Source organism: Mastomys coucha, unplaced genomic scaffold (assembly GCF_008632895.1).
Source record: "Mastomys coucha isolate ucsf_1 unplaced genomic scaffold, UCSF_Mcou_1 pScaffold20, whole genome shotgun sequence".
Taxonomy (NCBI): Eukaryota; Metazoa; Chordata; class Mammalia; order Rodentia; family Muridae; genus Mastomys; species Mastomys coucha.
In genome coordinates, this window is record NW_022196903.1 from 33,140,811 (window position 1) to 33,153,228 (window position 12,418).

The following is a 12,418-nucleotide window of genomic DNA, read 5'->3' on the forward strand; positions in this document are numbered from 1 at the left end:
ATGAGGACAGAAGAAAGAGTTTAGGAAAGATAAAGAGAGAGAAGAGAGGAGGTGGGGGAGGAAGCAGAGCCAGCTGCTTGAGAGAGAAGTCCTTAGCGCTATGGACTCCAGGAAGCTCACAGAGCCCTCCTGCAGGCCTGAGCTGCCCCACCGTCACAGGGTCCTCCAGAAGTGTGTCCATTTCACTGAACTTCAAGTACACATTTCCCCGGCAAACTCTCCACAGCAGCCTCTCGAAGGAAGCCATCCTCTCCCTGTTTATCACACCGGCCGTGAACCTAGATAGGAGGAAGAGGAGATACTCATGAGGCATAGGGCCTGTGGGGAGGGTTGGTGGCAACTGCTCACAAAGCCACACTCATCCCAGTTCCAGTTTGCCCACATCTTATTAGATTGTTTGTTTTCTTTGATATTCTGTGTCCTTAATCATTGCAATTCTATCTATATTATATGTAACATTATATACTATATAATACTATATATATTATGTACTGTATATAATATGTATTATATATAATAGACCTTTTTATGGTGTTGTAGCTAATGTCAGTAAATGTTCAGTGGTCTGGACACATTTTTATCTTTAAAAAGCAATGCATTATGAAACATATATTAGCCAGGCGGTGGTGGCATGTGCCACATGCTTTGATCACAGTACTCAGGAGGGAGAAACTGGTGGATCTCTGGGTTTGAGTCCAGCCTAATCTACAGAGTGAGTTCCAGAACAGCCAGGGTTAAACAGAAAAACCCTGTCTTCTCACACACACACACACACACACACACACACACACACACACACACACTCACACACTTACACACACTCAGAGAACAGATTGATGTCCAGGTATCCTGGTATGTACATAACTGCTAGCCTAAACATCTGACAGGTCTTCAAACTGTAACTTTTCAATGTTTTATTACTTTAGATGACATTAATCTTGCATTATCTTTGGGTAAAATATTTATATAAACATTATCTTCTTTCTATTTCAAATTTTGTGGGGTTTTTGTTTTGTTTTGTTTTGTTTAAATAGGATTTCTCTGTGTAGCCCTGGCTATCTTGGAGCTCACTATGTAGACCAAGCTAGCCTTGAACTCATAGAGATCCACCAGCCTCTGCCTCCTGAGTGCTAGGATTAAAGATGTGTGCCAACAAGCCCAGCTCCATTTCAAATTTCAATAGGTTCTCAATACGTTCTGAATAAAAGATTAGGGACCTCCAACCACACTGTTCATAAATACCTTAAACGACATCAATCTCACAAGAACACTGAACGTAATCCCATGTTGAGCTGGCACATATTCTCAAGACTATTATATGTCATATTAGTATCAGATATTTAGGGCTGATTTGCCTGCTCAATTCTGTCATTTCTAAGGACATTTGAAAACTCCAAGTGCATTTTATCAAGCATAAGGGGGAAAAACATATCTATCTCCTAACTTTGTCTGAAAGTTAGGGAAGAGTCGCATATAAAGAATGAGCAGACACTCCTCATGGGGACCATGTACATAGGTACTCTCCTAGCTTGAAAACATGAAGACCATCACGAGCAAGGGGCACTCCCTCCCCCACCTCACTGTAGAGAGAATCTCTTCTGTAATGTATGGAAGCATCGCCTGTCAATCAAATGTTGTTGGCCTATCAGCTTAGGCAGGAAATAGGAGGTGGAAGTTCTGGTACAGAGAGAGGATGCCTGAGATAGAGTCAGGCTCGGAGGAATTACCCAGGAACATGGAGGAGGAGACATATGGAACCTGAGCAGAGGTAACTGGCCATGTGGCTGAAACTTAGATCAGAATAAATAAGATAATTCATCAATGAGCTAGCTAGAGAACAAGCCACAGCTTATGGCCAAGGTATCTGTGAATATATTTTGAATATCAGAGTTGTTTTTTCTGGGAGCTTGGGGTGTAGGAGGAAAACCATGCCCCTCACCAGCCTTGTGTATTACTCCCGCGTCTATTTCTGTGTAGAAGCCTTGGATTCACTGACAAGCTGTTCCACACCCAGGAGTTTGTCGTTCACTGATTCATCAGTCAGGGAGATTGATCACCTACCAGACATCAAGGGAAAGAGCAGGGACCTACCCACACCCAATTTTAGGGCATGGAGCTATACTAACCCCAACTTTCCAGTCATGAATGCAGGTATGGCTCTTAACTCCAAGAGACCCGAAGTGTCTTCCACAAAGAAATCTTCACCTAGGCTGGTTTCTGTCTGAAAGATAAAACACTAGCCCTGTCAAACACAGGACAACGTAGAAGCCCCCGGACCCCAGGGCTTGCTCTGTTTCTAAGGAACCCTTACTCTCTTACTTTGACTCCCACAGATGTCAACACAAATGAACAGGCAGAGAGCTCCTTGTCAGGATGCTCCCCGCCCCCTCCACACACACAACCACCACCTTCCCACCCCAGGCCTGAGTCTGCTCAAACCCAGACCTCACTTGTTCTGACTTGCCTTCTCTTGGGCCATACTCTCGTTTTCCTAATTGAGACAGGGTCTCATTATGTCACCCTGGCTGGCCTGGAACTTGATCTCTAAGCCACCCCTACCCCTGCTGGGATTGAGGGGATGCACCATTATACCCAGCCTGAGTACCACAATAGTTTTTAATTCAATTGAACCTGAATCACTGCTGCTACACCTGTGATATTTCCCTTCACTGATAGCTTGTCTATGGGGCAAGAAACGAAGTATTTTATTTTTAGTCCAGACCAGCCAGTTTTCGAAATAGGAACTTAGGGCTCTGAGGAAAGGGCCCTCTATTAATACCACCCCAAGAAAACACCTCAAAAAAGTCCTGGGTTTTCTTTAGGAGGTATTTGAGTTCTGTCAGTTCCAAAAAGCTCTTCTTCAAAGCCTGATGGTTCTGGTTGGCTTCTTGCAGCTCTCCTTCCAGCTTCTCTAGAGTGGTCTGCAAGGGAGGAAGAGCAAGCTAGGTAAGAGGTGTGGTGCCGTTTCTTCTAGACAGTAACCAATTAGCCATTAACCATAGTCAATAACCAGAAATCAAAAGAGACAGTCCCCTGTCAGAGCAGAGCTGAAGCTGAGCCCTGTTCAGCGGCAAGTCGTGCATTCTTGTAGAATATAGTGAAAGCGAGACTGTCCAGATGGGGACAATACAAAAACTCCCTAAGGAGTGGAAAACAGCTCATGAGGAAGTCATGGTGTCTTCCTCCCTTTTAAAGCCCCTAAAGGTAAGTAATCTTACACACTGGGAATTCATTCTGCCCAGACACACTATGATGATGGTTAAAACGCAAAAGAAAGAGACTGTATCATTTCCCTCAACCACTCCCCTGACCCACAACCCAGACACCCGAGTTCCACACGGATCCAAAGAGCCAAACACAAACAAACAAACAAAAAAAAAAAGAGGCTACAGGAAAAGAAAAAAATTATTTTCCCAAATGAGCACAAGCACACACACACACACACACACACACACACACACACACACACAAAGGCTTGTGGTGAACTCTGCTGAGAAAAATCACTAGGAAAATCAAGACACAAAAATCACATGAGGTTAATCACCTTCTACAGAACAGTCTAGAAACACAAAGAGAGGCTTTCACTGACAAAGAAACGGAGAAATAAGAAAGCAGGTAGGAAGGGGACCAGCAAGATGGCTCAGCAGGTAATGGTGCTTGCTGCCAAGACTGACAGCCCACATTCCATCCCTAGGACTCACATGGTGAAAGGAGAGAACCAACTCCTGAAGCTGTCCTCTGACTCCTACATGTACAGCATAGAATGAGCTCATGAGCACGCACACACAGCTACATGTGAGTGAATGCAACAACTTGAAAATCAGGTAGACATAAAAAGAGAATCTAGTATATTCTAGATACAATTTGTAATTTCACAGCCAGGCATGGTGTCTCACACCTTTAATCCCAGCACTCAGGAAACAGAGGCATGGAGACTTCTGAGAGGTAGAGGCCAGCCTGGTCTACACAGTGAGTTCCAAAACAACCAGAGCTATATAATAGAGAGGCCCTGTCTCAAAAAAAAAAAACAAACAATATAAAAACCTGGAAGATCACTTACCTAAAAAGACCTTTAAAATACAATGGAAAGGGCTAGAAAGTTGGCTTAGGGTTAAGAGCACTTACTGCTCTTGCAGGAAACCAGAGTTCAATTCTGAACACCCATGAGAAGGCTTGAAACTACCTATAAAAACCACCTGTAACTCTATCCCAGGAGATCTAATGCCCTCTCTTCTGACACCTGTAGACACCAGGCACTCACATGGTACTCAGACATACATGCAGGCAAAACACCAGTACACATAGAATAAAATTTAAAAAATAGTTTAAAAGAACAAAAAGTAAATTACAGAAGAAAAACAATATAATTGACCAAGATAAAATTTAAAAATGGAGACTAATAAGCCATGGTGTGTGTGTGTGTGTGTGTGTGTGTGTGTGTGTATGTGTGTGTGTGTGTGTGTAGCTCTCTATATATTTGTATGGATACACATGTGTGGAGGAGGCCAGGGATCAGCCTTGGGTATTGTTCCTCAGAAGCCATCTACCTTGGTTTGTTATCTTGGTTGTTTTGTTTTGCTTTTTAGATGAGGTCTCTTGTTGGCCTGTAGCTCATCTCATAGGCCAGTGAGTCCCCAGGATCTGCCTGTCTCTGTTTCCTCAGTGTTGGGATTTCAAACGTGTGCTTTTTCTTATTATTTAATGTGGGTGGTGGGGAATCAAACTCAGATCCCTGTTTGTGCAGCAAGCAACTTCCCTATCCTGGTGGTTTGAATAACAATGGCCCCCATAGATTCATGTTTGAATGTTTGGCCATAGGGAGTGGCACTATTAGGAGATGTGGCCTTGTTGGAGTGCGTGTGGCCTTGTGGAAGGATGTGCATCACTGTGAGGTGGACTTTAAGGTCATATGTGCTCAAGCTATACCCAATGTGGGACTCTCCTGTCTCTGCTGATCAAGCTACAGAACTCCCAGCTCCTTCAGCACCATGTCTGCCTACACACTGTCATGTTTCCCCATGATGAAAATGGACTGAACCTCCAAACCTGTAAGCCAGCCCCAATTAAAAGCTTTCTTTATAAGAGCTGTCTTGGTCATGGTGTCTCTTCACAGCAGTAAAAGCCTACCAACTGAGCTATCTTGGCAGTCTACAACTATATGAGGGTAGTAAACTAAAGAGCAGAGTCAAAAATGTCAACCAGTAAAAATGGATTAAGATCACCTATGCTCAAACTGTGGTGTGTGTCTCTGCAGTCTAGGGGGCTAGAGGCAGGAAGATCTGGAGCTCCAGGTCATCTTCTGCTATGTGGCCAAGTTTGAGATACTCCAGTCTCAAAAATGACAAACCAGCCAGGCAGTGATGGCACATACCTTTAACCCCAGCACTTGGGAGGCAGAGGCAGGCAGATTTCTGAGTTCGAGGCCAGCTTGGTCTACAGAGTGAGTTCCAGGACAGCCAGGGCTACACAGAGAAACCCTGTCTCAAAAAACCAAGGGGGGGGGGGAGGACAATCTGTAAATAAATAAATAAATCAGGATATGGTCATTCTAATTATTTTCAAATCTATCTAAGGGACATGCTTACCAAAGAGAGATTTTAAAGTAAACACTAAGAAAGGCTATCCAGGGGCTGGAGATGTCTCAGTGATTAACAGAATTTGTTGCTCTTCATAGGACCTTGGTTCAGTTTCCAGGACCCACATGGTGGCTCATGTTCTAAAAGATCCAAAGATCCTATCCTCCTTGGGCATCAAGCACATACATGGTATACATACATACATGCATAAACACTCACATGTATAAATTAATTTCATCTTTTTTTAAAGGAAAGCTACCCTCTGCCCCCTGAAAACAAGTTTATAATGTCAGAGAAATTTGAAGCAGTGAGACTTGGAATTCCTGCCTTGGCTCAGCTGAGTTCAGGATAGTCAATAAAACCAATCACCACACGATGAGTCCAACTGGATGTTTTGTTTTTTTTTTTGGTTTTTCGAGACAGTGTTTCTCTGTGTAGCCCCGGCTGTCCTGGAACTCACTCTGTAGACCAGGCTGGCCTCAAACTCAGAAATCTGCCTGCCTCTGCTTCCCAAATGCTGGGATTAAAGGCGTGTGCCACCACCGCCCGGCTAATGGAAGCATTTTCTTAGCCAAGGCTTCCTCCTCTAGCTTGTGTCAAGTTGATATAAAACTAGCCAGTGCGGACACAAAGTAACCCCCAAAAGGAACTATCACCCACTTGCTCAGGTGTGAAGGACCTGAGAGCCACTGGACCAATGTGAGCGGGGAAGATGGTTAAAGGAAGTCACTTACCTCCAAGGTGATCATTTCCCGGGGGAGAGGGGTCTCTGGATCCTTCTCAGGCACTTGGATTATAATCTCGTTTTGCATCTCATCTTCCAGAAAACCTGAAACACAGGTGATCATGACTTCCCAGAACTAAGAGGGGGTCCAGCTGAGCAGGTACCCTCAGCCACCTTAGCTATCTGTGCTGTTCGAGGCTCCCGTCCAGCAGTCGGGTCTGTCCTTCAACCTTCCATTACCCTCGGCCTTGGGGATCACCTCAGAAAGTATCCCTCATAGCAGAGCTATGCCAAGCAACATGGTAGTTATGCTCTAGCAACTAGTTATGTCTTCCAGTTCACATTTAGGCAGTGAGGGAAAGAAAGGTAGCTTACGAAGGATTCTCTCCAGTGACTCGCACCTTCGGACTTCATTCACAAACTTCCTCTGGAAGCTGTTCACATTTGCGTTTAGCTGCAGGAAAGGGGAACCACGGGCTTATGTTAGGATCCCATAGCTGCCAGTGTCCCTCCTTCCACACTGTATCATCTTCCTGATGCTGGAGACTGTTGCTAGGAATGTGTTCGGAACAGATATGGCTGTGCACAAGATACAAGAGTTATAGGCAAGGTGCACCTTCTAGCTCCTACACTCCTCAGTGGGGTCAGGAATATGAGGGACTTTAAATAGTGTAGAGGTCTACATAGTGCATCTGGGTCATCAACAAGAATTCAACCTTTGGGGCTGGCGAGATAGCTCAGAGGATAAAAGCACTGACTGCTCTTCCAAAGGTTCTGAGTTCAAATCCCAACAACCATATGGTGGCTCACAACCATCTGTGATGAGATCTGACGCCCTCTTCTGGTGCATCTGAAGACAACTACACTGTACTTATTTATAATAATAAATCTTTGGGCCAGAGTGAGCAGAGACTGACAGAGCGGGGTTGACTGGAGCGAGCAGGTCCAGAGGTCCTAAATTCAATTCCCAACAACCACAAGAAGGCTCACAACCATCTGTACAGCTACAGATAAATAAATAAATAAATCTTTAAAAAAAAAATAAAAGAATTACACCTTTTCTGTGAGTAACTCTCACACTGGGTTCCAATGCCTATGGCCTCGTGAGCACCCGCGCTCACATGTACATACTCGCATACAGACATACATATCTACTTGTGATAAAGTGGTAAAAAGCTTTATAAAATGTTAGTGAGGACTGACCTCTTGTCAGGTGCTATGCTAACAACGAGTGATGCAGGCTCCCACAAGGGAGCTTGCTGAGGAAATAAAGGACTAATTCTCTAGACTGCACTCAGTAAAACCTTGACAAAGATGTAATGGCCCCTGAGAAGCAACGCCCCAGGCAGCCCATTCCTAGAGTATCCTCACTGGAACTCAGTGTCATTAGCAACTGCGGACTCCAGAATGTGCTGCCTCTCGTCTGACTAGTCAAGAGAAAACAGACTGGTTTTGTTGAATTCATTGGAATCCATTGGAATCATTGAATCATTCTCTGGTTCATTGGAAGGAAATCAGTAATCCTCGAGTTCACCACCCAGATCCATTGGAAAGGTTATACAAGGATTGAAACATGGGGGTGTCTAACATCCAGCCCTTGCACTAAAAGCTTCCAGGGAAGACATGAGAGGAGGACTCGTTGAGGGTCATCAGAATCTTAGCTCGACGTCAGGGCTTTGGAATTCCACCTATCCCGGCTCTGGGATCCTCTTCCTACAGAATGTGTCTTGTTGATTAGCAAGAAGTATTGTGTAAGGGCTATCTGCTGCCTTCCCCACCTCTTCTTATCTCCTAGGGATGTAGTACCTACATCTTTGAACTGAACCAAGCCAAGCTCTCCCAGCTCAGCCACACAGCAATACGCAGCCTCCACCTGGAGAAACACTTGGGATAAGCACATCTCCTCGCTTCGAAACACAGACGCCATGTTGGCCCGGCCTTCGTCTGGAGTGGAAAGAAAGAGAGAAGTTAAAGGTAAGAAATATATGAAAATTTTAATGTGCTTTCTTTCAGTTAGGATTTAAAAAAAAAAATCAGGGCTGGGTTAAAGTTCAGTGATAACGTACTGACATAGCATGAATGCAACCCTAGTTCAATCCAAAGTACTTGCTCCACTACAGAAAGACAGACAGGCAGACAAGACTAATAAACCAACATTATCAAACCCAAATAACCCCAAACTGAAACTTATAAGCACCAATTGGATGCCACGGCTGGAAAAAGTGCCTGTCCCCTATGTCCAACTATAACACAAGAGCCCCTGGGGGGAAGGGGGGTTGGCGGGGAGTGTAGCTTTCCCTCCAGCTATGTATAGATAATGCTTGTACATTATACGAGGAGTGAATTTTGGATGGAGATTTGGGTCCTATCCCCAAGACGGTGTATTGAGGATGTGTATCTAGCAAATATGGAAATCTAAAAGTTCTTGCACCAAGCACTTCAGATAATGGACGCACAAGCTCTGTGATGAGACATCCAAGGCAGTGATAAGAGCACGCTCAGAGTTTCCCTGGGAAGCAGAGAAAATCATATAAGTGCCTGGCCCTCAAAGCTGCTTTCCCACCGTTGAACATGCGCATACGCTTTCTGCTTTCCCCATGCTCAGGGACAATGCATTCCAAAGCATCGAGCATGGTGTTTGTGACTCAACCTTTCCCCACCTCCAAACGCTTATCATGGGGCCTGGGAAATCACTCAGTGGAGAAAGGTGCCTGCCATCTGACCTGATTTAACTGAGTTCAGTCCTAGGAACCATAACATCAAGGGGGAGAGCCAGGTATGGTGGCACACGCCTTTGATCCCACCCAGTTACTAGGGAGGCAGAGGCAGGTAGATCTCTGAGTTCAAGGCCAGCTTGGTCTACAGAGCCAGGACTACTCAGAGAAACCTTACCTCAGAAAACAAAAAACAACAAAATAGCCAGGCGGTGGTGGCACACGCCTCTAACCCCAGCACTTGGGAGGCAGAGGCAGGCGGATTTCTGAGTTCGAGGCCAGCCTGGTCTACAGAGTGAGTTCCAGGACAGCCAAGACTACAGAGAGAAACCCTGTCTCAAAAAAACAAAAACAAAACAAAACAAAACAAAAAAACAACAAAATACGTACATGCATACACACGCACACACACACCAAAGTGAAAAAGAGAGAACAGATTTACAAAGGGGTTCAATGAACCCCAAAGTTTTTACCAGGAAACACTCCGGGCTGAGAGGCCTGGTGTCCAGGCCATTCAAGCCCAGGTGGGCCTCACCACACATGTAGGTACCTGGCCTGTCATCCATCAGTCACACTGCCTAGAAGTGTGGGTGTTAGAAGCGCACTACCTCATCTTACCCCCATGGCCCCTCAGGGTTGTAGGTCCAGAACTCCAGCCCTAAGACCCTCAGTCTCTATTGCCCTTGGCTGGCACACAGCCGTCCACTATTCTAGTTTCCATATGAACCCCAGGGCCTGCAGCCCCGAATCCCTCCTTGCTTCACTGAAAAGTTCTGGACTCAATTCCAGATCCTGGAAGATAAGGATCCCTCTACTTTTTTTTTTTTAAGATTTATTTTATTTATTTTTATGAGTATGAGTACACTGTAGCTGTACAAGTGGCCGTGAGCCATCATGTATATGTGGCTGCTCTCCAACCCCGCTCACTCTGGCCCCACTCACTCCAGCTTAATTCACTGTAGCTGTCTTCAGACACACCAGAAGAAGAGGGCGTCCGATCTCATTACGGGTGGTTGTGAGCCACCATGTGATTGCTGGGATCCGAACTCAGAACCTTCAGAAGAGCAGTCAGTGCTCTTCCCCGCTGAGCATGCCAGCCCAGGATCCCTCTACTTTGTGGCTTGCCAGGCCTTGACCCTTCCCCTGGCTCCATCTAGAAGAGGACCCCTCCCCCTAACCCTCTTCCTCCTGGACTCTATGTCCAGGTCTCCCAGGCTAACACCTGCAGTCCTGGAGAATCTAGAGGAAGATACCTGCTGTAAACAGGACACCCCCCCCCACCGCCCCCAACACACACACTCTTCTGTGTTCCTAGACTATCAGCAGTTCAAGTCCTTTCTGATGATGTACCCCTTCCCAACCACACAACACACGCTCCTGAGAACAAGACAGCCACGGTGCCCAGGGCACTGCTTTGCTTTAGTGTCTCAGTTGGGGCGGAGGGTGAGGGGGGGCACACTCCTGGGTTGAGGCGGAGGGTGAGGGAGGGGCACGCTGCTGGGTTGGGAAGAAAGACCAGATGCTTCACAATGACCAACTGCAGTCTGTTGAGTCCAAGCAGCCTGTCCGCTGTAGACCGATTTCTCTCACAGGAGCCCCCAGAGTGCCCCTGCTGCTTCTCTCTATTGTTTTTCCTTCAAGTTGACCCAGAAAACCAGTGTCCTCAAGCATAGATCTGACTTCCTAACATCCAGCCTATCCATAACCTGCCGGACCCCGGGCCTATCACCCCAGCAAGGTGAAGTCTAAACCTTCGAGCAGGCTGAGAAAAGGCCTTGGATGTGGCCTTTGTCTTCTCTGCTTCATCTGCCTCAGTCTCCTCTCCAGACGTCTGTACTTTATTTTCTCCCTGATCAGCACCTACCCCAGGACCTTTGCTCATGCTCCTCACCTGAGTCTAGAATCTCAATCTCCCCTCTCTGCCACCCAACCAACACCCCACATAATACTATCATCCCTCCATTCCTCCAGAGAACCTTCAGGACGATCCTGCCTCCTGTCTGCTGCCTGATTATCAGTCAATGACTCACTTAACAAGTTCCCTGTATCTCCACTGGCCAGCAAAATCCCGAGGCCAGGATTAGCCAGTGATCATTCTAGCATGGAGCTAGCTCGACATTAATCACAAAATAATTGTCAAAAATGATTTTCTGGCTTATTTCTTTTCCTTAATCCCCCCCCACCCCCAATCAACCCTCCTCAGAAGCCCACCAACTAGACTCTGCCTTTGAGCACCAAAATGAATCAGAAAGATTTTTACTATTGTGTCTGATAGACTGGGCAACATGTTCATTCACAGAAACATAAGGCATTAGCCTCAAGCAGACTAAAGAGCACAGTGCTTTCTCACCTGAGTTTCCTTGGCGCTTGTTCTGGATGGGGGACCCCCTGCCCGATTCCTGGAGCAGGGCACAACCAGCAGAAGCCGAAGCAGAAGCAGCAGCAGGTAGCCACAGTCACTTGTGGCTCTCAAGTGGCCCAGGGCCCGGTGGCAGAGAGGCTGCCCAGCCTCTCCCCATCCACACACTGTCCCGGCTCCCTCTCCAGAGGCCACTCTTGTTGTATCAACACATCCTGCAGTGGGTGAGGTCAAACCTGCCACACCAGCCAGCCCTGCTCCACCCAGCCCCACCTGGGCCCCGCCCTCAACAGCGACCTTGAAAGTCCCCACTGCCAAGCAAGAACATAGTTCTCTCTAAGAAGGTAACTTGCTCCTCTGGAAACTGAGGTGGGCTACAAGGTTTTGAGGGGCCCTTAGAAGGATAAGACAGAGAGCAGTCTAGTTCAGCTCCTGCACCAATCAAAACACTCCTTCATTTCTCAAGAATGAGACTGGGGTGTGGCTTACTGGTAGCACACTTGCCTAGCACGTAGGAGGCCCTGGGTTTGATCCCAGCCCTGCACAAGACAGTAAGAATGAAATAACATTAAGAAGTCGTCTTGGATGCAAACAAAGCATCTCATTCACTGTCCTCACAAGTATTTCCCCAGACACTATTTCCAAAGATGAAGAGACAGGCGAATCCTTAGGGAAGTCCGCATCCAAAGTTCAGCAGTGGCGAGAGGAGCAGAGCCAGAGACTTCCCTGTGCGCACAGGCTTCCTCTGCAGCAGCCACCTGCTGCCTCCACACGAATGAACTTTCCAGAACAGTTTTTCCAGGTGGTTGTGTGCCAGTCCCCTTTGTGCTCCCATCTGGGGTCCCTGTAAAATGTACCCACAAGGTCCTCAAATGAGGTGTGGCTTTAAGGCTTTGTTTTTGTTTGTTTCGTTTTGTTTTCCATTTTGCGTTGTGTGGGTCTGCATGTGTTTTAAGACAGGCTGGCCTTGCCGGGCAGTGGTGGTCCACGCCTTTAATCCCAGCACTTGGGAGGCAGAGGCAGGCAGATTTCTGAGTTCAAGGCC

General features: G+C 46.6%; 1 protein-coding gene across 3 annotated transcripts in view; it reads right to left on the minus strand.

Annotated features, from left to right (window-relative positions):
- Atp6v0a4 (ATPase H+ transporting V0 subunit a4) overlaps nucleotides 1–11,588 on the minus strand; it is a 48,282-nt gene extending 36,694 nt beyond the window's left edge. The window contains exons 1-7 of one of the 3 annotated variants that reach the window (XM_031381564.1): nucleotides 11,365–11,588; nucleotides 8,111–8,244; nucleotides 6,676–6,754; nucleotides 6,311–6,405; nucleotides 2,796–2,921; nucleotides 2,127–2,221; nucleotides 152–278 (exon numbers count right to left, since the gene is read on the minus strand). In XM_031381564.1, the coding sequence (XP_031237424.1) occupies nucleotides 152–278; nucleotides 2,127–2,221; nucleotides 2,796–2,921; nucleotides 6,311–6,405; nucleotides 6,676–6,754; nucleotides 8,111–8,227 (639 nt within the window). In that variant the 5' untranslated portion in view covers nucleotides 8,228–8,244; nucleotides 11,365–11,588. Of the gene's footprint in view, nucleotides 1–151; nucleotides 279–2,126; nucleotides 2,222–2,795; nucleotides 2,922–6,310; nucleotides 6,406–6,675; nucleotides 6,758–8,110; nucleotides 8,245–11,364 lie in introns of those variants that run through there. The other 2 variants (XM_031381566.1, XM_031381565.1) reach the window with 2 other exon arrangements.
- Between the last annotated feature and the right edge of the window lie 830 nt (nucleotides 11,589–12,418).